The sequence below is a fragment of the Antennarius striatus genome, chromosome 20 (assembly GCF_040054535.1).
Source record: "Antennarius striatus isolate MH-2024 chromosome 20, ASM4005453v1, whole genome shotgun sequence".
NCBI lineage: Eukaryota > Metazoa > Chordata > Actinopteri > Lophiiformes > Antennariidae > Antennarius > Antennarius striatus.
The window spans coordinates 4016492-4039037 of record NC_090795.1 but is presented as its reverse complement, the minus strand read 5'-3'; the positions used below and the strand labels follow the sequence as shown (position 1 = coordinate 4039037).

General features: G+C 46.4%; 3 protein-coding genes across 15 annotated transcripts in view; 2 read left to right on the top strand and 1 right to left on the bottom strand.

Annotated features, from left to right (window-relative positions):
- The window catches only part of scrib (scribble planar cell polarity protein), a 46058-nt gene extending 38586 nt beyond the window's left edge, over positions 1-7472 (top strand). For 7 of the 13 annotated variants that reach the window (XM_068343475.1, XM_068343484.1, XM_068343474.1 and 4 more), the window contains 12 exons: positions 430-480; positions 605-751; positions 1028-1187; positions 1280-1499; positions 1593-1682; positions 1761-1943; positions 2676-2816; positions 3349-3488; positions 3598-3635; positions 3939-4013; positions 5061-5115; positions 5946-7472. In XM_068343475.1, the coding sequence (XP_068199576.1) occupies positions 430-480; positions 605-751; positions 1028-1187; positions 1280-1499; positions 1593-1682; positions 1761-1943; positions 2676-2816; positions 3349-3488; positions 3598-3635; positions 3939-4013; positions 5061-5115; positions 5946-6082 (1437 nt within the window). In that variant the 3' untranslated portion in view covers positions 6083-7472. Of the gene's footprint in view, positions 1-429; positions 481-604; positions 752-1027; positions 1188-1279; positions 1500-1592; positions 1683-1760; positions 1944-2675; positions 2817-3348; positions 3489-3597; positions 3636-3938; positions 4014-5060; positions 5116-5206; positions 5237-5945 lie in introns of all 13 variants that reach the window. The other 6 variants (XM_068343478.1, XM_068343481.1, XM_068343480.1 and 3 more) reach the window with 6 other exon arrangements.
- A 2904-nt stretch (positions 7473-10376) lies between these two features.
- Positions 10377-15236, top strand: kif9 (kinesin family member 9). Its single transcript, XM_068304551.1, has 19 exons — positions 10377-10560; positions 10701-10807; positions 10884-11111; positions 11194-11277; positions 11358-11450; positions 11544-11691; positions 11775-11839; positions 11933-12010; positions 12088-12156; positions 12308-12412; positions 12501-12556; positions 12665-12719; positions 12846-12964; positions 13049-13219; positions 13306-13511; positions 13584-13742; positions 13881-13930; positions 14066-14140; positions 14228-15236. Exons 1-19 carry the CDS (start codon positions 10377-10379, stop codon positions 14273-14275), a joined length of 2100 nt encoding a protein of 699 aa, XP_068160652.1. The 3' UTR covers positions 14276-15236.
- Positions 15237-15750: 514 nt separating this feature from the next.
- LOC137587528 (zinc finger MYM-type protein 1-like) lies at positions 15751-19849 on the bottom strand. The gene is made up of 2 exons (XM_068303997.1): positions 17671-19849; positions 15751-17274 (listed from the first exon to the last, which is right to left on the bottom strand). Exon 1 carries the CDS (start codon positions 19844-19846, stop codon positions 17696-17698), a length of 2151 nt encoding a protein of 716 aa, XP_068160098.1. The 5' UTR covers positions 19847-19849; the 3' UTR covers positions 15751-17274; positions 17671-17695.
- Positions 19850-22546: the final 2697 nt, after the last annotated feature.

The following is a 22546-nucleotide window of genomic DNA, read 5'->3' as shown; positions in this document are numbered from 1 at the left end:
TTCCCCATGAATGTCAAGCAGGCATACAAGGCATTTGCCGCCGTGCCTCGCTCGCTGGCAGTGCTGGAGCCGCCGCAGGTAGGCCGAAGTTACCTGGGACTAATCCCCCCCTGGGTCAGCATGCTCATTGGTTGGTCTCGCCCCCTGCCCCGCCCCCTCCGGACAGGCTGTCCTATGAGGAGCCTGCGCCGTGTCAAGGGGGGCCTGTGACGTGCTGTGACGTGTGGAATGCACTCATCGTTGGGTTTTTTTGTACTCCGGTGGAATCATCTCTCATCCTGGTGTTGATCCATTTGTAAATCCATGTGTGGTTTGTGTACTAATACCCCCCCCCCACCCCTTTGTATACACTGTATTCTAATCAGCCTGCTCTGTGTCTGTCTCCTGTGTGTGTTTACTGAGCTGCACTGACTCTGATGTGTTCTACAGGACCTGTACGGCGTGAGGAACAATTTCCATCTGAATCAGCCGTCTCCAGAGGTGAGTGGACAGATTCACAAGAGAGATGCTTAAAAACAGCACAGAGAAAGGTTTTCATTCCAACGCTGAGGGTTGAAGTCATCCTAGTCTGTCTGTGTGGTGACAAACTATGTGGCCTTTTCAGCCTCAGTTGATCAACGAGGTGTTTGATGATGACATAGATGGTCAAACGGGACCTGGTAAGAGTCTGGCTGGCAAGGTCTCCTCCCGTCAGGACTATATGAGCCTGGCGGCGGTGCCACGGCTCTCCAGGCTCTCCATGGAGCTGCAGGTACCTCCGCCACAACCGGGCAGCCTTCATTTTTGCCTGGGCCGCCTCCTGCTTGGCTTAACCTGGTGGTGGTGGTGTCAAGGTTTCTCCCACAGACAGGGAGACAGCCGTGCCTGTTTGAAATCAGCCACGTGGTGAAGGGTCATGTTTGTGCCGATTAATTGTTTCTTCCTCCTTGGTGTGTTGTACATTTCTCTTTTAACGGCTTTGCAATCACTCCTGCTGTAAGTAAACACGTGTCACTTTTGACCTTTGTGCTCTGGATTTCTCTGTTAGAGTCCTTCTCCTGGAGGTAAGGACAGCCCGGAGCAGCGTTCCTTCAGGGACCGGCAGAAGTACTTTGAGATCGACGTGAAGCAGCAGACGCCGGACAAACCCAAACCTCGAGTGTCTCTCGTGGGAGAAGACGACCTGAAGAAAATGAGAGAGGAAGAAGGTTCGCTCCGCTGTTTTGTCCTCGCTCCGTTTGTTACCGGTAATATGTTAAAAACACGACCGCTAAAACGTTTTCGTTCACCCGAACCCCAGAGAGGAAGTTCGAACAGCGGGCGCGAGAGTACCTGCTGGACGAAGACGATGAGGATGATGACGAGGAAGACCTGGCGAAGCAGATGGCGCACATGAAAGCCTCCGGGAAGGTGCTGCTGGACGGAGTGGAGTACCGAGTGGAGCCCGTGTCCCCCCCATCCCAGCACTCCATGAGCCAAAGCTTCAACGTCACGCCACCCAGCTACTACGGCAGCTCGGGGTAAACTGGTGTTTGTGTGTGTTTATTATTGCTTCAAACTCACGCGTATCTCTTTAGCTAACCGTGTGTGTGTGTGTGTGTGTGTGTGTGTAGGCCGTCCTCGGTCGATGGCAAAGGAGACTCTCAGAGAAATTCCCTGGAGGACAGCTTCAGGACGGGGCAGAGGCCCGACTCCATGACTGGGTAACCCCATCATCCCTCACCTTCCGTTCTCTCCCGACAGCTGTTTATCTCACCGCTGCTTCCTCTGTGTTCCGTCAGATTGATCTCCGCGTACCCGAGCGAATCGGCCGCTCCCATTCGCACCGCCAAGGCAGAGCGCAGACATCAGGAGAGGCTTCGCATGCAGAGCCCCGAGCTGGCCGTGGCCCCCGACAAGGACCTGTCCCCCGCTGAGAAGCGAGCTCTGGAGGCCGAGAAGAGAGCCATGTGGAGGGCAGCGCGGTACGAACTACACCCTCGTATGAGTGTTAACACGGATGTGTAAGAACACTCATGAATTCAGTGCGATAGCATTTAAATCTCAGCGTGCTAAAACATGAATTAGGTCTCCTTCCCATTAATGTCGTTTTAAGACATAAAATCTTGAGGCTAGCGCTAAAATACAACATTATTTTTGTCGCTGGCCCATTTTTTAATTAATTTAATGAGCCACAAATTTAAAAAAAAAAGTTAAAATGTAATTGTAATAACAAACCTTCAATTGAAACCGAGAAGCGGTTTGATCTACGTGACTTGTTCCGTCAAAGCTGTTTACCGTTTAGACTAATCCTCTAATTCATTAACCTCTGGATTAAAGCGAAACAGCTAGCTAAGTTAAACTGGAACTTCTTTGCTTGTCGGATCTCACAGGGCGTGGGTTGTCATTTGTCGTACGGGTAGATTATTGTGTGTGTGTGTGTGTGTGTGTTTGTGTGTGTGTGTGTGTGTGTGTGTGTGTGTGTGTGTGTGTGTGTGTGTGTGTGTGTGCGTGTGTGTGCGCGGTCAGCCTTCCTCCTCTCTGTTTTCTGATTTCAATATTTCTTCGTTTTTCCTGCCTCTCCTAAACGTGTCTGTGTTTTTGGTTTATTTCTTTTTTCTATCTGTATGCCTTCCTTTCCTTTCTTTTTATTCCTCCGTCACCCTGGCGCTCCTGTCATCCTATTCCCTCCTCTTTTCCCGTGGGGGGGCCCCCAGGCCGTATGGTCTAGAGGAGGATGTAAGGCAGTATGAGCAGGACCTGGCTAAGAGGCTCTACCAGGCCCGAGTGAGGGCGTCTCAGGGCCCGCCCGAGGCCCCCCAGCCCCCATCCTCCTCCTCTGCAGCCTCCCAGCTCAGGTCTGCTCCTCGGCTCCAGCCACCGGGGGCAGACGCACTGCATCATGGGGTGTTGCTGGGGTGCTTTGGCATTGTGGTGTTCTGCTAGAAGCCGAGGAGGAAAGGTCAAAGCGAGGGCTCACAACGTCGCTGTGACCGCGCTGCTGCCGCCTTTCTCCTGCCGTCTGCTTCCGCACGACTGCTCATCCCCGTTTCCTGTCGCCCCCCCCTTTCCTATTCCGCCTCCTTTCCCCCTTTTCTGCCACTCTTTTGCCATTTGCACCCTGTTCTCCTGACTTTCATGCTATTTTTTTGAGCTAACACACAGTTTGCCGTAGTTATGTTTTGAGCAGGTAGTCCTTTTCCTGGATTGCCTCAGTGTGCAAACAGTTGTGTGTCACAGCAAACCAGGACAAGGAACACCCATCATTCGTGCCGATTAGCACCACGCCCACCCAAAGCGGCGTTTCCTCCGCCGGTGTTTGTGTCAGAAACGTCTCTTTTTGTTTCCTTCCCTCTCCATTAATCCTGTGGCGGTCGCTTCCTGCTGCAGAATGAAGTCTCTGGAGCAGGACGCCCTGAAAGCTCAGATGGTCATCGCCAAGTCGCGGGACGGGAAGAAGCGTGGGACGTTGGACCAGCTGACGGAGTCGCCCTCGCCCGCCCCCACTCCCTCCCCGACGCCAATGGAAGGTAAGGAGCTGAACACAGTTTCATTGATTTACAGACATGTTGGCTTCGACTTCCTGTCTCCATCCTGATTGTTTTCCTCCCGTCTTCCCGTTCTCTTTTCCTCTGACAGAGCTCAGTCCACGGGGGCTCACCTCTCCAGGCAGGCTGGTAAGCATCCCTGTTTCTAACACCTATGTTTGAGGAAGGTGTTAGATTAGATAAAGTTGGGGGGGTCCTTGAAGACACCGGCATTAATCCATCATCTCCATCACCACAGCTGGCCGATAGCCTCTGCATCCCACCTATTATTTTCTGTTCCATTCCCTTTTTATTCCTTTTCCTCACCCTCCTGACATTTACCTTCTCCATCCTTTTCCCTCTTCCTTTCTATACTTTGTCCCACCTCCTCCTCTTCATCCTTTTTTTCCCTCCCCCTCCACCTCTGCTCATTCCTATTTACTATCCTTCTAGTCCCTGTCGTCAAAGAAGTTTGACTACCGACAGTTTGCTGCCATTCCTTCTTCCAAACCCGTATACGACATCCAGGTATTGGCTGCATGCTGACCTCTGGGGGGCCCAGGCCTCCCCCCCTCCCCTCCCCTCAGCTTCCCCTGCTGCCTCTCCTCCCCTCCCCTCCTGTTAATCAAGAGGCATCAGTGAGACTGATCTCTAGGTTTTGGCTCACTAACTCTGAAGATGGCAGACCTTCTCTGCAACAAACAAAAACAAGAGTCCCCCACCACCCACCCACCCCCTGGGTCACCCTCCTGCTCTCTGGTCTCCCCCCCTCTCCCTGCCATCTGTAACCATTCACACCCATCCATCTCTCAGCTTACTAATAAACCACAGAACACTCACACTCAGCGGGTTTGGATCTAACCAGGGAGAAAACTTCCACTCACCCCATCAGCTGTTTGTCCCACGCCTCAGGCAGGCGGGGTGGCGCCGGCGTCACTGTTGACGCCTTGACTGTGTAAAGACCACTGCAAGGTCACATGACCACAGGAACCAATCGCTTGGTTGTTTCTGATTAACAGAAAGTCCTCTTGAAGGAACGGAAACTTTTTAGATTTCCATGAAACAAAAATAAACAGTTGGTGTCGTAAGTTTGGAACGTTGTGGGATGCCTTTGGACCGAAAATCTGACTGCATAGACAATAAGTTGGACTGCTTGCGGCGTTTTTCGTTAGATCAACACTCAAGGCATGCGAACAGGAAGGAAATTACATCACAGCGTCCACACAAAGTCCAAACTTTAAAGTCCACTGCTGGGTGTTCTGTTGTGCGTTGGTGGATCTCGGTGGTGCTGCGCTGCTGCCCTGTTTGCAGTCTCTGTGGATGAACCGACCAATCGTAACCTTCCTTGCCCCTAACATGCCGATCTCTCCTGCGGGGGGGGTCGTCTGGTAGATGCGCTCTGGCTGTAGTGACTGACAGATCCAAGGCCGTTTGCTAAACCTGCAGCGAGCAACTCCCATCTCCTCCTGTTCTCCTCCCCCCACACCCCACTCACACGGTGAAGGCTTCCCCTGGAATGCAGGTGATCACACTCCTCCGTCCATCAGTTGTTCACCATCTCCTCTTGTCTTCCAGACCCCTGACGCAGCGAACAACACGCAATTCATCAACGACGACTCCGGCAACCCAGGTGAGTCCCGAAGAAGTTTCACCTGAACAGGTTTGTGTCGGTAGATGTTACAAATGTTTCACATCGACTTCCTCTATCCTCCTCGATTCAGGTGACTACCTGGGATAAGCAGCTCTCTTTGGTAGGATCACGTGGACGTAATGTGTTTGCGGGTTTGCTTGCGATTGTGTGCCCCGAGGATGCATGTTGTGTAGTTAAACTCTAACCAGTTGTGTGGGAAACTTTCTTGACTGTGGTTCAGGTCTTAACACAGGTGTGTTTAGCTGGGTGTGCTTCTCCTCTTGCTGCCACCAAGAATGAAGCGAAAGCTGAGCGAAGGTGTAAAAATCCAGGCCAAGCTAACGATTACACACTAACTACGATTCAGCGCGTGCATGAATTTGTTCAGAGTATGATTTAAATAATGCAGACTCATGAATCAATGTAACGGTCAGGCTTGTGGTGCAGTTATTGATTCGTAAACGTGCAGATTCAATGCTACGTTTAATTGATGTCCCATCCACCACCTGCTCTGCTGGCTTGTATTTCCTGCACAAACATCCACAAATGTTTAACACTCGGGAAGGAAAACGTGGCTGAGGGTTTTGACAAATGGATTGGAACTCGATGTAAACAAAACATGCGGTTCAGTTCTCTGCTGCAAACTTTCTCCCCTTTCCCAGCTGCTGATCTGAATGTGGGGCTTCTCTCGCAGGTTTAAGAGATCCTTCCGCTGTCTGACGCCAAAGCGCTGCTGTTGCTCTAAGCCAAATTTAAAAAAAAAAAAAAAAAGCAAGAATTTTGATAGAAGCGTCAGTGCGGCTAAAGTTCTCCTTTTCCCGGGTCTCTAGGGAACGCCACCAGCCTTGAGGCCGAGGCACCCACCACGCTGCCTGCCACCTCAGCCCTGGAGGAAATGGCTCTCTATAGCAACAAGCGCAAACTGAGGCAGGGTCGCCGCAGCCTGGAAGCCGCCATGCCCACGTAACACCTCACGCCAGGACGGAATCCAAACAGAACCCATGGAAATAGACTGTGGAACACTGGTGGACAAATGTGGGTGCTGAGTCCTTTTAAACACTACAGTGTCAGTAGAGTGAGATCTACTCCTATATAACCACTGCAGAGACGACAGTAGTCACACACACACACTCATATCCTGCGTGCCGGTCTCACCCCACAAGCTGGCAGGCTTCTCAACAGTCCCTCAAAGGGGGGCAGAGAGCTAGCGTGGTTAGCTAGGATAGCTTTGTTTTTGTTCTACTTTGTAGAAGCTGATCTATTTTTCAAAAAGAGGTAACTGAAGTCTTTAGTTTGTCATTTTCGCACCTCTTAATAATTTTGCTGTTCCAAGAAAATATACTGGAAGAAAAAAAAAGAAAGAAATGGGTCGTAGCGATACTAACAATATTTAGGCTTTATTGAATAGATTATAAAATGTCAGGGGTGTATATATTAATTGAGGGAACATCCTGCTACCTTCACAGTCACATTTTTAGTTTTGTTTTTTTTGCACTGCCACTGATGAGCTTTTTAAGCAACATTTATCTTAAGTAATTTATTGTTTTAATCCTCGAAGGCCTTCTATTTTACACTGTTTGACACATCCGGTTCTTCTGGGTACAAAAGAAATATCAATGCTTATCAGAAAAAAACGAGTCCAATCTTTCAAATATTGGAATACTATCACTTTATATGGCTGACGACACTCCACACGACTGAACACGGGATCGAGCGGCGCCACGGCGGCTCTGGCAGGAGTAATAGACTATGTTACATTCCACCTGTGTGTGTGTGTGGGAGGGGGGGCAGCACTGACCTGTCAGATTGACACACAAACGGCTCCGAATATCAAACATACATGTAAAGTTTTGTGTTTTTAAAATCACTTACTAAATAAAAGGTACTTTTCGTTTGTTTTATCAATGTGAATCCTTCATTTCTACCCTTGAATTATCTGGAGGTGTTCCAGAAGGACGTGAAGGTAGCAGGTATGTTTTTGTTTTTTTATTGTCTATGGTTAATTTAAATCTGATGCCACTGAAAAAAATCATTTATTATTGTGTGAATAATGTACAAATACTGAATGGAAACACAAACTTTGGGTTTGAAACTGAGCCAACGGTGACTAGACCGATTGTCAGGCCTGCCAATGCGTCTGGGTTTGGACGGGTTTGGTATTGGGACGCTCTCTGCATGTATACTGGTTTTTTAATGGGAGAACAAAGAGAAGCAGAACTGATTAGAAATTCCTCTTCAGACTTTGTTTTTGTATCTCATGGGTATTTTTTGCAGAATCACAGCATGGTAGCATTGTTAACTGAACGTAGGGTCTAATGATAGCTCTCATGTTGTTTTTACTGACTGAAATTCAGTAACATTTACAACGGCTGATATCTCCTTTTTTAACTGGGTAAATCTTAGTTTCAGATGGGTTTCACTACATTATTAATGCAGTGTTTCAGTTTTGTTTTTTTGTTTATTCTTCTGTCTTGAGTTCTCTTCGGGGGCTTTTACTTGCATATGCGTTGGAGAGAAAGGGCCAGAAGTCCTAGGGTCAAGGGTTAGCGCTCATACAAGACTGTAACTAGTGAATTTGTACAACCAAAGAAGTCTATTTTGTGGTTCAGGAATAATAAAATTTACTTTTCATTTAAGAAGTTGATTTCTTGTATCTTTTGTGCTTGATGTTTTGAATCATTGGCAGAAGATCTCATGTGGAAAACTGGAAATTGGATTAAATCTTTCTAACACGTGAATCCTGATGTTGAAAATACAGGCGTCAATTAGAGGAAGACGACGTCTGGGGGGTAACGACCAATCCTCTGCAGAGAGAAGAGTAAAACCTTAACAAGGACTTTAAATGATTTTGTTTACATGACCACATTCTGGACACCCACCAGTGCCGAGGCGGCACATGAGGCGGATAAAGATGTGTTTGTCGGGCAGACTCCTGCCTGAGGTAGCCAGGGTAATGTAACGTCCAAACGCATCGAAGAAAAATCGCGCCAGTCTTGTAGCAACGAACCTGAAGCATGATTCAACCTCCCGTGTGAGAGATAAACCAGTGAATACAAAACGTGGTCTTACCTCCCCGTCTTCAGGCACCAGGAAAGACTTCTTATACCAGCTCTCAAATTCTGGAACACAAGCAACTGATCATTTGTCCTCTGTCTAAAGTCAAACGTGTTTTGGATCGGAGCTTCAACTAACAGGCTGTGTGTTCTGGGTCTGAGCTGAACCACAGAAGAAGAAATAAGGTACTTGTGGAAACTGACCAGCAATCAATTCCTGCCATTGCTGATCCAGGATCTGCTGGCAGAAGTTGACCTTTGTCTTGATCTTGTGTAGCGCCTCACATTTCACCCGGTAACATGCCTTCAGCTCCTTGAGCTGCAGTGATGGTTTGGATTTTGGTTCCGTCGCCGACCTCTGACCTTCAGTCAAAGAGAAACACATCAGTTCGATCTCTCAGCAGCTGAGCTTTTTTTTTGTTTGTTTGTGAACAAGCACCTTGGCTTTGTCTCAGCTCCTCTTCCTTCTGCATGGCGTCAATCTCCCACTTGAAGGTGTTGACCGTCTGGCTGAGCCGTTGAATTTTGCTCCGACGTTTCAGTAGAGCAGCTTTGTTCTCCTCAAAAGCGGTGTTGAACTTGCTGCCTTGTCCCTCCTTAAACCACTCAAAGGCTTCTTCTTTGGGAGGAGGAGAGCTGAACAGAGGCAGCCGCTGACCAGGAACCTCGACACCGCCGTCCTCCACAGCCTCAGTTCTGTATGTGGTCCCCCACTCCTGAAAGCAACACCTGATCAAAGCTCAGTCGCAATGATTCAGTCACCAAACAGACTCCCAGACAGACACAATCACAGCTGCTCATCCTACGAGGCGCCTTGAACGCCGGATCGCCTGACGACTGACCTTCATCGCAGCTTTGGTAGCGCTCCGGTCTTTCTGGCTCAGCTGAGCTTTCGCCTTCTTCTCCCTGCTCACGCACAACAACAAAAACATGCTGAGTCAAATATAAAGGGCCATCGACACAATATTTTGAATATTCAGGCATCAGAATGTGGATGAGACTCACTGCACAGCACGCTTGAACTGCTTGAACGCTGCATCGACCTGCTTGATACTTGTGACCTGTAATCAGGAGCCGTGCGGTGAGAAATTTAAAGGCTTCGAAAGACTAGAGTCAGAAACAAAGCTGAGTTCTTAGTGATGTTCTCACTTGGATTTGATCCAGGCTTCCCTCCAGGTACTGCTGAACCTGGTTGTGGATCTCGGCCAGCTGCGCCTCAGACAGCGGCTCCGATCTGACGTTTATTTGGGTCGCCTGGTGGACGATAGAGGAACGACAGACATTTAGATTCTGATATGAACAAGCTGGATGGGGGGGAGCTTGAAAGACTCTGGAATTACAACCATGTGTTTAGAATTTTAGACTTGTCAGAGCAACACTTGCCACATATAAAGTGGCTTTATCCAAGAGTTTAACAGATTCTATTCATCTTCCTCGTCACTCACCAACAAGTTAGAGGTGGACAGCTCGTCTTTCAGCACCTGCATCTCCGTCTGCAGCATCTTTGATCTGAATCCTAATCTCAACAGCAAGTCTGGCCCCTCAGACTTGAAAGCTCTGACTTAAAAGTCAAGTCTGAGCTACTTCAAAGCAGATTTTTCAGGAGACAACCGTTCATTTCAAACTCACTCGATTGGCCCTCAGTCAGCTCCAGTCTCTCCCTCATTGGTCTCCACTCAGCATCACTAGTTCGGTAATTAGCCAGTCTTCGTAGAGATGGCTGTTGCATTGAGACTGAGTGGAAACCAATGAGGAAGAATCTGGAGATGGACTGAGGGCCAATCAAGTGAACAAACGGTTGCCTCCTGAAAACTCTTTGAAGTCGCTCAGACTTGACTTTTAAGTCTGAACTTTCAAGCTCAGACTTAAAAAGTTAAGTCTGACTTTAAGCGTCAGACTTCACTATTGCTCGTTGCCGTCCTATTAATTTTTTGCTGACGAAAAATGGAGGTTCCCAGAAGTAAAGTCGGAGTGTTCGTTCGAATCAGACCGACACCTAACTTCCCCCAAAGACTGATTGAATGTCTTCCAGACGGACAGGTGAATAAAAGTTCCCGTAGATATAAGAAGGAGTGTTGGTTTGGGTTTCTTTGGCCAAGGTCACATTAGACTAAGATAACCTTCTACCATTAAACACAAATTAGCAAGTCAAAGCATTTAGCTTACTGAGCTAATGCTTTAGCCATGCTTCCTTCCTTTCATCAGACAATGAAAATTCATCACACCAGAAACCCCTGGAAGCCTCCAGACTCCAAGAGATGTCTGGACGCCAAGAGAAGTCCGGACATCTTTACATTCCGGATGGATGGCGTCCTGCGGGACGTGTCCCAGGAGGAATTCTACACTCAAGTGTGTCGACAGCTGGTGCTGGGAGCGATGGATGGCTATAATGGTAGCTGTTCATCTACACTAAACCACATTTAATCAAGCATTGGTACCAGATAAGACTATCAGCAAACTGTTGTTTCCTTGCTGACAGTAAATGATCCCTTCTCCTTGAATTTTGCTGTCAATCTTTTGCTGATTCCTCAGGTACTGTGATGTGTTTTGGGCAGACAGGTGCAGGAAAAACCTACACCATGACAGGATCTATAGAGTCATACCAGCAGAGAGGGATCATTCCTCGTGCTCTCCAGGAGGTGACAATGCTTTGTGTGAAATTTCTGCCTCTGAAACACACAAATGTGTTTATTCTTGTCTCGTGTGATACCTCAGATATTTCAGGAGGTGAAGAAGAGAGCCTACCGTTCGTTCACCGTTCACCTGTCTTACCTGGAGATCTACAACGAGACCCTTGTGGACCTGCTGGCGTTCGTGAAGGGCCTGCCAGATCCACCTCCTGGTGGTTTGGTGTTGATGGACAAGCCGAACGGCGTGTTCATCAGAGGTCTGTCTGTCCATCCTGTCCACAACGAGGAGGAGGCCCTCTGCTTACTGTTTGAGGTGAAGATGTGAAATTCAAACCTGAATTCATTTCTGGATGAACCAATTGGAATTTTTCTCAAACTGGTCTTTCCATCTTCAGGGTGAGATGAACCGCAATGTGGGCTCTCATGCCTTGAACAGGAACGCCTCTAGATCTCACTGTATCTTCACTGTGCAGATAGCGGTCAGTCCAGAGGCCTTTATCTATAACTATATTGTTCTTTGTATGAATAAACAGAATATTTGACTCTTCCTTTTTCACAGTCGCACTCACGGACTTTCTCTGATGGCAAGTACGTCACCTCCAGGCTGCATCTGGTGGACATGGCCGGATCAGAGAGGGCGAGGAAGACCGGGGTGAGTTTGAAAAAGTCCGCCCATCTCCCAACTGCTAGTGGATGACTTTTGTCGTCGAACCGTTTCCCACGCGACACCTTCGTCTTCTTCCAGACAGAAGGTCTGATGTTAAAGGAAGCCGGCTACATCAACAGGTCCATGTCGTTCCTGGAGCAGGCCATCCGGGCCCTGGCAGAGCACCAGAGAGACCACGTTCCTTTCAGACAGAGTAAACTCACATATGTTCTCAAGGACTCACTGGGTGAGCCGGCCAGGCCTTTGGTTTTTTAGCAACACCGTTAACCAATATTTGTCAGCCTACTTAGTGGATGTCTGTTTTGCTAGGAGGGGGCTGCAACACGGTGTTTGTGGCCAACATCCACGGCGAAGCTGCACAGGTAGAAGAAACGGTAAGGAGTGAATCGTGTGACGTCAACAGAGAGCAGTCTCGTTCTAGTTCTGTGTGTCTTTGGGTTGTGGGTGATAATCGCTGTTGTTTGCAGCTCTGCACTCTGCGCTTTGCCAGCAGGATGAATCGTATCCCGACCAATCCCGTTCTGAATATACACAGAGATCCAGCAGTGAGTTCAGATTCGATTCCACTCGTCGCACAACATGACACAAAACTAAATCTGGTGACTCATGCTGTTGTGATTAGATTCATATCAAGATTCTACAGAAGGAGATACAGATGCTGAAAGACGAGCTGTCCGTCTCCAACAAGTTGGTGAGTGAAGTGACGAGGAAGATGAAGGGATTTTATTAAAGTTTACCTCCTGAATAAAGTCACTTTATATGTGCAAAGTGTTGCTCTGAGAAGTCGGTGAAATTGTTCATATCAGAATCTAAATGTCTGTCGTTCCTCTATCGTCCACCAGGCGACCCAAACAAAAGTCACATCGGAGCCGCTGTCTGAGGCGCAGCTGGCCGAGATCCACAACCAGGTTCAGCAGTACCTGGAGGGAAACCTGGATCAAATCCAAGTGAGAACGTCACTAAGAACTCAGCTTTGTTTCTGACTCTAGTCTTTCGAAGCCTTTAAATTTCTCACCGCACGGCTCCTGATTACAGGTCACAAGTATCAAGCAGGTCGATGCAGCGTTCGAGCAGTTCAAGCGTGCTGTGCAGTGAGTCTCATCCACATTCTGATGCCTGAACATTCAAAATATTGTGTTGACGGACCTTTTTATTTGACTCAGCATGTTTTGTTTGGTTATTTTTTTAATGTGTTTTAGCAGGGAACTGGAGCAGAGCCAGAAAGACCGGAGCGCTACCAAAGATGCGATGAAGGTCAGTCGTCAGGCGATCCGGCGTTCTAGGCGCCTCGTAGGATGAGCAGCTGTGACTCTGTCTGTCTGGGAGTCTGTTTGGTGACTGAATCATTGCGACTGAGCTTTGATCAGGTGTTGCTTTCAGGAGTGGGGGACCACATGCAGCGCTGATGCTGTGGAGGACGGCGGCGCCGAGGTTCCTGGTCAGCGGCAGTCAAACGCCGATCAACCAAGTTCAACCAAATCCAAAAGCAAGAAGTCTGGGTGAGTGACAGCAGGAGCAGAACCACGTCCTGTAGGGTCTGGGTCTCTGCTCCCAGAGGTCAGACCTCTGCTGTGACTTTCCAGCCTACTTAAGAAACAGGGGGAGGCGAGTCCAGTTGGGAAGAAGACCAAATCAAAGTCGAGTTCTGCCCCGACGCCTGAGAGGGAACAGGAGTTACAAGAACCAGACACGGAGAACCTGGAAGCACAAGAAGCACCGCGACCTGACAATGAACCCCCTTACCCTGGGAGCAAGTATGATAATGGTTTCATCCAGTCACTTCAGATATTTGGTAGTAATGTGCAGCGTTTATCTTGACCAGTCTGCTGCCTCTGTCCAGCTCTCCACCCAAAGAAGAAGCCTTTGAGCGGTTTAAGGCAGGACAAGGCAGCAAGTTTAACACGGCCTTTAAAGAGAACAAAGCTGCACTACTGGAACGTCGCAGCCTCCTGCAACAGCTCAGAGAGGAGATCGACGCCATCAAGAGAAAGACTGATTCCGCCACAGACGCCATGCAGGAGGACGAAGAACTGAGGAGAAAACGAGGTGCTAGTTCAGAAAAAACCCCCAAAAAGAGCTGCTGAGAGATTGAACTGACGCGTTTCTCTTTGTCTGAAGGTCAGAGTTTGGTGATGGAACCAGATTCCAGACCAACGCTGCAGCTCAGGGAGCTGAAGGCCCTCTACCGGAAGAAATGTCAGGTGCTAAAGGACATCAAGGCAGAGGTTAACTACTGCCAGCAGATCCTGGATCAGCAACGGGAACAATTGATCACTGGTCAGTTTCCACAAGCACCGTATTTCTTCTTCTGTGGTTCAGCTCAGACCCAGAACACACAGCCTGTTAGTTGAAGCTCCGATCCAAATCAAGTTTGACTTTAGACAGAGGACAAATGATCAGTTGCTTGTGTTCCAGAATTTGAGAGCTGGTATAAGAAGTCTTTCCTGGTGCCTGAAGACAGGAAGGTAAGACCACGTTTTGTATTCACTGGTTTATCTCTCACACGGGAGGTTTGAATCATGCTTCAGGTCCCGTTGCTACAGGACTGGTGTGATTTTTGTTTGACGTGTTTGGGCGTTACGTTTCCCTGCCCACCTCAGGAAGGAACCGACTATCGTCCTGACAGCCCCGGCGCCGCCACCTTCCACAGCGCCCGCCACAGAATGCTGAGACGGGTGGGTTTCCAGCGGCATATTTAAAATGTGGGCATGTAAACAAAATCATTTAAAGCCCCTGTTAAGGTTTTATTGTTCTCTCTGCAGAGGATCGGCAGGTCGGAAGACGTTACTCCAGAGACATCCTTGTCTTAACTGACACCTGCATTTTAAACTTCAACATTCACGTGTTCAACGTGATTTAATGTCAGTTCCAGTTTTCTACATGAGATCTTCTGCCAGTGATTTAAACGTCAAGCACAAAAGATACAACACCAGGAATAAACTCCTTACATGACAAGTAAATTGATTGTACAAATTCACTCGTGACAGTCTTGTAACCCTTTACCCTAGGACTTCCAGTACTTTATGCAAGTAAAAGCCCCTGAAGAGAACCCAAGACAGAAGAATAAAAACACACACACAAAAAAAAGAAACACTGCATTAACAATGTAGTGAAACCATCTGAAACTAAGGTTAAAACATCATGAGTTTTAAAAAAATAGATATCAGCCATTGTAAATGTTACTGTATTTCAGTCAGTATAAACAACATGAGAACTATCATTAGACCCTGTGTTTAATTAACAATGCTACCATGCTGTGATTCTGCAAAGAGTGTTTGTGTGATTTTCGTTTAACTTGTTCGGGCGTTATGTTTCCCAGCCATCACTTGACTGCTTCAGGGCCAAGCATCTCATCTTTGCAGACAGGTTGCATTCAGGGCTCTGCTACAGTGTGGGACTTTTAAGTTTTAAATACAAGTTTGGCAAGTTTCAGCTTCAAGTTTTATGTAAATCTTAAAGCAGCAGGTCCCCAACCTTTTTTGCGCCATGGACCGGTTTCATCTAAGACTTTTCATATGCGTCAGTAATTCCTTTGTCTCAAAATGACAGCGAAATTAACTACCTGCTACCTCCAACATGCTGCCATCATGAAATCATCATGAAATATCAAGATGATGTGTTTTGACATGTGCGAGGGCAAACACGGATTAGTTCTGTCGATTAAAATGTATTTTGATAGTCACAACCGGAAGCTATTGACTATCTAACATCGTCTAACTTTATTTTAATATTTTTGTAGTAACCCATTATGTCCACAAGAGGGCATCACGATCACAGATCCTTCAAGAACGTAGAATAACATTATTGACACGTCTTCCGAAATAACTTTCTTGTGTAGTTTTCCACTGAATAGTTTAATAGGTATAATTCAACGTTACTATTATGTTTGTCTTAAAGTTTTTGGTGATGTTGTACTTGTCTTGCTTGTATTTTCTTTCTTTTAAAGGTTTGTTGTCTTTTTGTCTTTGCGTTTTGTTTTGTTTTTTTTTGAGTTCACCACAGGAGTCATATCCTTTAATTGTTGGCTTAACCTATCCAACAATCAAGACTGTTGCACGTTGAAATGACAATTTTCCATTTACATCGAACCAAAAGCGTTCCATGCACTCCGACTTTGAAGGAAATATTTTAATTCGTTTTGTTCATCTGAACAAAAGGTTGTCTTCTATCAGAAGTAAAAAAAACCCCACACATAGACATATTTGAGTTGTTAGGACGTGTGAAGTAACATTAAAATGTTTTATTTAGAACCTTTCATTAGGACACATTGGCATCGTGTTACATCTGCGGTCAAATGAAAATGAAGCATTTGTAGTTCCTCACTTTGGCCACAAGAGGGAATCAAGCACATTTACCATCATTTTACCAGCCATGGAGTTTGATATATCTTACTATTTGAGATGTATATAATCTTAAAACTTCTTGAAATGCTAACTAGCAGTAGCCCCCTCACCCTTCTCGTTAGTTTCCTGATGGTAGATGATTGTTCGTCTGGGTTCGGACACGAAGCCTGAGCAAAACTAAAATGTGTAATACGGCCATTGGCCACAGGAGGGCAGTGTCACCAATGTGTTCATTTCCGGTGGTCGCTCTAAACAAAAGCGTCAGAAGAACCGGAAATACATTTGAATCAATTACACGAGAAGAGTACGACCGAAAACTGGTGACGAGTTTTTTGATGTTGTTACATCGTTTTCGAACGATTGTTACCGTCCAAATAAAGACGTATAAGGGAGTTTGAAGTGAGGAGATTCATAAAGTGTCAAAATCTGATAGATTCTTTATAAAAATGTTAAAGTTGTGTTAAATCTTTTGGTCAAAACCAAGAAGGTTCAAACATTTTCAAATAAAGCAGAAGTTAGTACTGTACAGTCAAGTAGTGCGTGTAGTAAAAAGCAGGTTTGGTTTTAGAGTATGTTGGAAGTATGGCTCGTTGTTGAAGTTGTCCTCGTCCTCTCATCAGGGCAGCACAGTGGCACAGCAGTAACACTGTCACCTCTCAGCCAGAAGGTCTCAGGTTCAAATCCCATGATGTTCAGGTTCCTCCTCAGGGATGTGAACCCCATAAATACAAGTTCCAAACCAAATCACAGCAGCTGAAGGTTTAGTTCAGAGAGATGAGAGGAGGAACTCATAGATCTGAGGTTATAGGATCAAATCCCACTGTCTGGTTGTAGTTGTTCTCCAGAGTGTTGTGAATAATACAACATAAATAGAAAAAACACTGCTGAACCAGAAATTATTGACTAACAGAATTTAATTAATAGTTTATACTATACAACAGAAGAATAAAAAGTTCAAGTCTAATATGTGTTAAAAAAAAATCAATCGACCACGGTGTTTCCTGAAGCTCCCGTTGGACGCAGGAACTTCTGTAGCGAAGGGGTTGAGGGAGCACTCGGGGGTAGGAGGAGCTTCTGTAGCTGCAGCACCTTGTTCCGGTCGGGAAGCTGTCTGTCTGGCACGCCTTCGTCATGTTCAGAAAGCAACATACATGACCATCGATCAATAAATCCATTGACACTTGTTTTCAGGACTTGTTTTTTGTGTGCCGGCCCTCTGGCTCCTCCCACACACACACACACCCACTTACTCTGCTCTGATTGGAGGTTTCTCAGTCAGGTGGGCCATGGAGACAAACGGATCCTGCAGAGCCAGCTGATTGGACGCCGGTCTCTGAGGGAGATCGTAAAGACAGCCAGTAAAGACTGCTTACGTCCACCAGACCGTCCCGAGATTCCAGATCCCTGGTCCGTCTGTCCTGCTGCATCTCCTCCATGCCGTTAGCCGCCTTGTGCTGCCCCAAGGTCTGATGGGAAAAATGTCAGTGATACTCATTTAAAGCAAACAGAATCATGTGGATTCAGATAAACGTTTATCGGTGTGCACAACACTTGTTTCTTCTAGAAACATTTGAAGAAAGAAGGAAGTAAATGATCGCATAGCATTTTGTGAATGTTTTGCAGTGTAGTTCATTTATGACAAACTATTTACATCAAACTATTTACGCCTCATAATAACATCAGCATGACACCAGGGTTTGAGAATCCACACATATACATTACATAGGCTAATCAAGCAACACTTTATTTCTGGAGCATTTAAAATTTAATATTTTTAGTATTTTTGACGTTAAACTTTGTTACCAATAACCAATAAACATGACAAAAACCTTTAAAAACACAAATAAAACGTTAACGCTCACCAACGTGGATCCACACAGTGCCTCTTTATTTAAAAATGAAATCCATCCTTCTTTCTTTCTTCAAAAAAACTTCCATGGCTCTGTCGAACAATTTATCTTTGTGTTTCAGATCCATCAGCAAGTCTTTCTCGACAGACATGGAGGCTAACGCTGAAAGTCGTGTCTGTCCGGTCGTATTTCTTGCATATGTTTCTAGACGCTTCAATGCCGAGAATGAACGTTCATCAGAAGCAGTGGACACAGGGATGGTTACAGCCAGACAGACCAATGCGTAAAGTTGCCCCATACTCTCACTCAGATTTTTGATTCGAAGAAAATCAAGGAGACCAGCGGGACTTTTCCCTTCAAAATCAGCCATGCCATACATTACAGTCAGTTCTGATTTAAGTCGGGGAAAATCAAACAGTCTTTTATGGCTCTGCATTAAGCTGGAAAACGCTGCTTGCGGAAATTTTTCCCTGCATGTGTGAAAGTGCTGGGGGTTGAGGAGAGAAAGAAACATCAACCTGTTGTGGTCCTGAAATCGATTACGTATCTGGGAAAGAATGTTGTCTACAATACTGTGGTGGAGTTTTTGGTAGTGTGCGCGCAGATCTTCTTGCGCTGCGCCCTGGCCTCCAAGCACAGCTGGAACACCTGAGATGCGCACAGTTTCCTCATATATATCACTGAAGTTTCTCTTTTCTTGCTCAACTGAGTGACAAAATTCTTGCACCCTCGTCAAGCAGAATTGTACGTCCAACATTTTTGTCTGTAGTGTTGCAAAAAGCACATCAGCATGTTCAAAAATCCCATTGAATGTGTTGAGTAAAAAACAAAACTCAAAATCCCCCAGACGTGCATGAAATCCATCTGCAGAAAGTACAGTGTCCTCATCATACGCGTCATGGTGTTCCAATATATGATCGAATAACTCCTTTAGCGCAGTTTGCTTCTCAAAGACTGCATTCACCAATCTAGACGTATTTTGCCATCGTGTTGGCGCGACGTGAGGGAGACGCCGCTGGCAAATTTCATCCAAGAGTTGTGTGCGCTTTGGAGATCTAGAGAAGAACACAGCGAGTCCTTTCAGATGGGCAAAAAAAAGCTTGCACTCTTTGAGTCTTGAGGCCCCTTGAGTTAAAACTAAATCTAGGCGATGTGCATAACAGTGAACGAACAGGGCCATGGGTGCCTTCTCCTTCACTTTACTCTGCACTCTGTTGAGTCCAGATGCCATCACCGCTGCACCATCATAACACTGAGCAACAACTTTGTTCAGAGGACATTTGTATTCCTCAAGAAAATGAAAAATAAGATTGGCAAGGTCATCAGGTCGCCTGCCACTGGTTACATCCACAAATTTGACAAAACGCTCCTTGACCCCCGCAGAGGTCACATAACGCAGGATCAGCGCGAGCTGTGGCGTGTTCCCCACATCTGTGGTTTCATCAACCATCACAGCGACAAAAGGGGCACTCTTGATCTCCGTTTTGATCTCTTCTCCCATCACTTCAGCAATAGAATAAATGAGGTCGTTTTGGATGTTTCCTGATGTCCCGGTAAACACCCTGCTGGTGGAAAGGTGGTACTGCAAGTCTGGGTCGCGTTCAGCAAGGAAAGAAAGAAGCTCCACGTAGTTACCTCTGTTTGAGGACGGGGAGCTTTCATCGTGTCCCCGAAATGAAAGTTCTTGTTTACCCAAAAATATTACACAATCCATCAGTCTTTTCAGTATCTCTCTATTTTTCTTCACCATTTCATTGTTGACCTCCGTTTGCATGTGTTCCTGTTGGCTGAGCTGCAGATCCGCTCCGGCGTTAGCGAACGTCTTTGACAGTACAGCAGCTTTTACGTGTCCAGACGACTCTTGGTGCACCGTCGCTGCTTTAGTGAGACAACTCAAGTTGACAAACCCAGTATGGCTCCAAACACCGATCCGATCCGATGAAAACAAAAGGCATTCCCAGCAATATAGTTTGCAGAGTTTCTCTGAAGCCGTTAGCCACGGATAGCGGTCATAGTTGCTAGTTTGAAAATGGCGGACAAAACCTTTTCCCTGCCGGGTAAGACTAGCTACCATGGGGGTCGGCCGACCTCTGCTCACGATATTCAGTTTTTCTTGGAACGTTCTACTTGAAAACGGAGTAGCAAGTATATCTTCAACCAGATCCACCTCTTTACCTCCTTCCGCCATCGCGGGTAGTGACGTCCGACTACTTCCGGTGCTGGGAAACACGCCCCGGACTCGGTGGGCGTTCCCATGTGAAAGCCCTGCTTCGAACATGGAGATACCACGTGACTGATGACGTTTGGCCCACAACACTAAGCGCACTAACATTTAGAACAGGAATAAATTTATTTAAAAAAAACCAAAACAAAAAAAACAAAAAAACAAACAAAAATAAATAAATAAATAAATAAATAAAACATTTAGAACAGGTGCCGCCGAACAAAGTAGATTTTAATCTCTGATAAACTTATTTTCAGGCTCTGTTGCTCACACAGTAGAAATATAATAAACCACACACGTCATTTTTAATTTGCAGGCAAAGTGTTTGCCTTGTTCCCTTCACCTGACGTACAGTAACAACACGTCATCAATGATGAGGCGTTACCGATCCAGACGTGAGAGTAAAGCCAGTGGTGCTGCTGTGATGACGTCTCGGAATCACGACTTTTATCTCACAACATAGACTTTGTTTTTTGCCAGTGACACTAATCATCCTGTGTAACTCACGCACACGAACACATATGTATATATAATAAATATACATGCATGAACATGTAATCTATATCTTATTGCTTTATTGAACCCTGCAATGACCAACGATCATAAAAGAATTTCCTATAATATAAGGTTACAATATAACAAGCAAGGATTGACACATTGAATTAGATTATATTCGGTTTTATTCAGAAAATATATACAGGAAACGTCAGAGCGCTGTTTTCTGGTGTCATTGACCGTCGTGTGGTTGCAGTACAGTCACCCCGCCAAAGAGGGCGTCTACATTCTCAATGAATGGGGCGCCGGGTGATGAAACAGTTTTCGGCACAATTGTCGCAAAAGGTTCGGAGCCGAGAAGCAAAGCTCTCCATCAATCGTTCAATCCTCGATCCTACCCTCACCTATGGTCATGATGGGTCATGACCGAAAGAACGAGATCGCGGATACAAGCGGCGGAAAGAGATGTGGTGAGAAAAAAACAGCTGTTCGTGAGGGGCTCAGAGTAGAGCCGCTGCTCCTTCGCGTGGAAAGGAGTCAGCTGAGGAGGTTTGGGCATCTGGTTCCTTGGGGTTCCTTGTTGGAGCTGCTGCCCCCGTGACCCGATTCAGGGTAAGCGGTGGAAGATGGATGGATGGATGGTTCGAAGCCCCACGGAGCTCCATTCAGACATCACTACTTCCTACTAGTGATGTGTCGTTCGCGAACGACAACGGCTCAGAGCCGTTGTCGTTCGCGAACGAAACGGTCTCACAGCCGTTGTCGTTCGCGAACGACTCCCGGTCTGGGAGTCGGTCTATGAGAGCCGGCTCTCTGAAGTGGACGGGAGCCGGCTCCTGATTGGAGGAACCACTTCTTTTTCTGTTGAAGCCGCACGTGATTGGTCAATATTTGCGGCGTTATCGCCTCTGTGTCTGCCCTTAGTGCAGCTCACTGCCTAAGCAGAGGGAGGAGGTGCATAATTTGACATTACAATTTTATATTATTGGTAATATATTGATTAAAGAAGCAAAAAAAATCTTGAGAGCCGTTTGGGAGTCGAAAGAACTGGCTCTCTTTAGTGAGCCGAGTCAAAGAGCCATGTTCTCTGAAAAGAGCCGGAGAACCCATAACTACAGCTTCCCCACCGCGGAACAAGGTGCTGCCCCCCCGAGCCCCACCAGCACTGGACCCCGCCCCCCTCCCCGGCTCCACAGAAGCTCCTCCCACCACCAGGATCTTCGGGACTGTGGGCGATTAATTTTTTTTAAATATATTTTCGACTTGAACGTTTTATGCTTCTGTTGTATATAATATAAAATATTAATAAAATTCTATTAGTCGATACTTTCTGGTTCAGTAGTATTTTTTTTCTATATATCACATTTCAGGTTCTTCTTCCCAAACACTCAATCCTACCTTTGCTGCTGCTATTACCTACAGACCTGAAGAAGCTGTGGCCCCCAGCTGACCGGCGCCTGGCGGCAGCCCGCTTTCTCTCTAAGCTTTACTTCACCTTCATGATAGCAGTGAGATATCCAGGCGCATTGTTGGAACTAATCCAGTGGCCTTTTTTTGCGCCACGGAGCGGTTTCATCGAAGACAACATTTTCACGGACCGGCCTTCATTTGCTCGATAATCGTTAATGAGGCCAGGGCGGCTGTGGTCTAATAATAAATCATCCGCAGTGGTTTCATGTAAAATGCAGACAATAAATAACCGTTCTTTAATTGATAATCAACATCTCTGTAAACGAAATGATTTTAAGAAATAATTATATTAAAAACTCGATTCAAGTAAATAATCGGAAATAACGTGAATTACTACTCCAATCAGAGCAGAATAAGTGGGCGTGTGTGTGGGGGGAAGCCAGAGGGCCAGCCCACAACTTCCTGAAATTTACCGATCGATTCGATAATCTATTCACTGAATTATTCACCGATTCATTCACCGATTGATTCATCGATTGATTCACCGGTTGATTCACCGATTGATTCATCGATTGATTCATCGATTGATTCATCGATTGATTCACCGATTGATTCACTGATCGATGGTCATGTTTGTTGCAGCCTGACTGCCGCTCGGGCCACGATGGAGGTCTACAGACGGACAGCTCAGCTTCCTAGTAGTGATGTCCAATTTATCCATGTCCAATGTCCAATAAACGCCCCGGACACGGTGGGCGT

Coding starts and splice junctions, on each gene's coding strand:
- LOC137587528 (XM_068303997.1), bottom strand. CDS start 19,846: ATGGCGGAAGGAGGTAAAGAGGTGGATCTGGTTGAAGATATACTTGCT.
- kif9 (XM_068304551.1), top strand. CDS start 10,377: ATGAAAATTCATCACACCAGAAACCCCTGGAAGCCTCCAGACTCCAAG. Junction 12,413..12,500: donor GAAACCTGGATCAAATCCAA/GTGAGAACGTCA, acceptor TCCTGATTACAG/GTCACAAGTATCAAGCAGGT. Junction 12,720..12,845: donor CTACCAAAGATGCGATGAAG/GTCAGTCGTCAG, acceptor TGTTGCTTTCAG/GAGTGGGGGACCACATGCAG.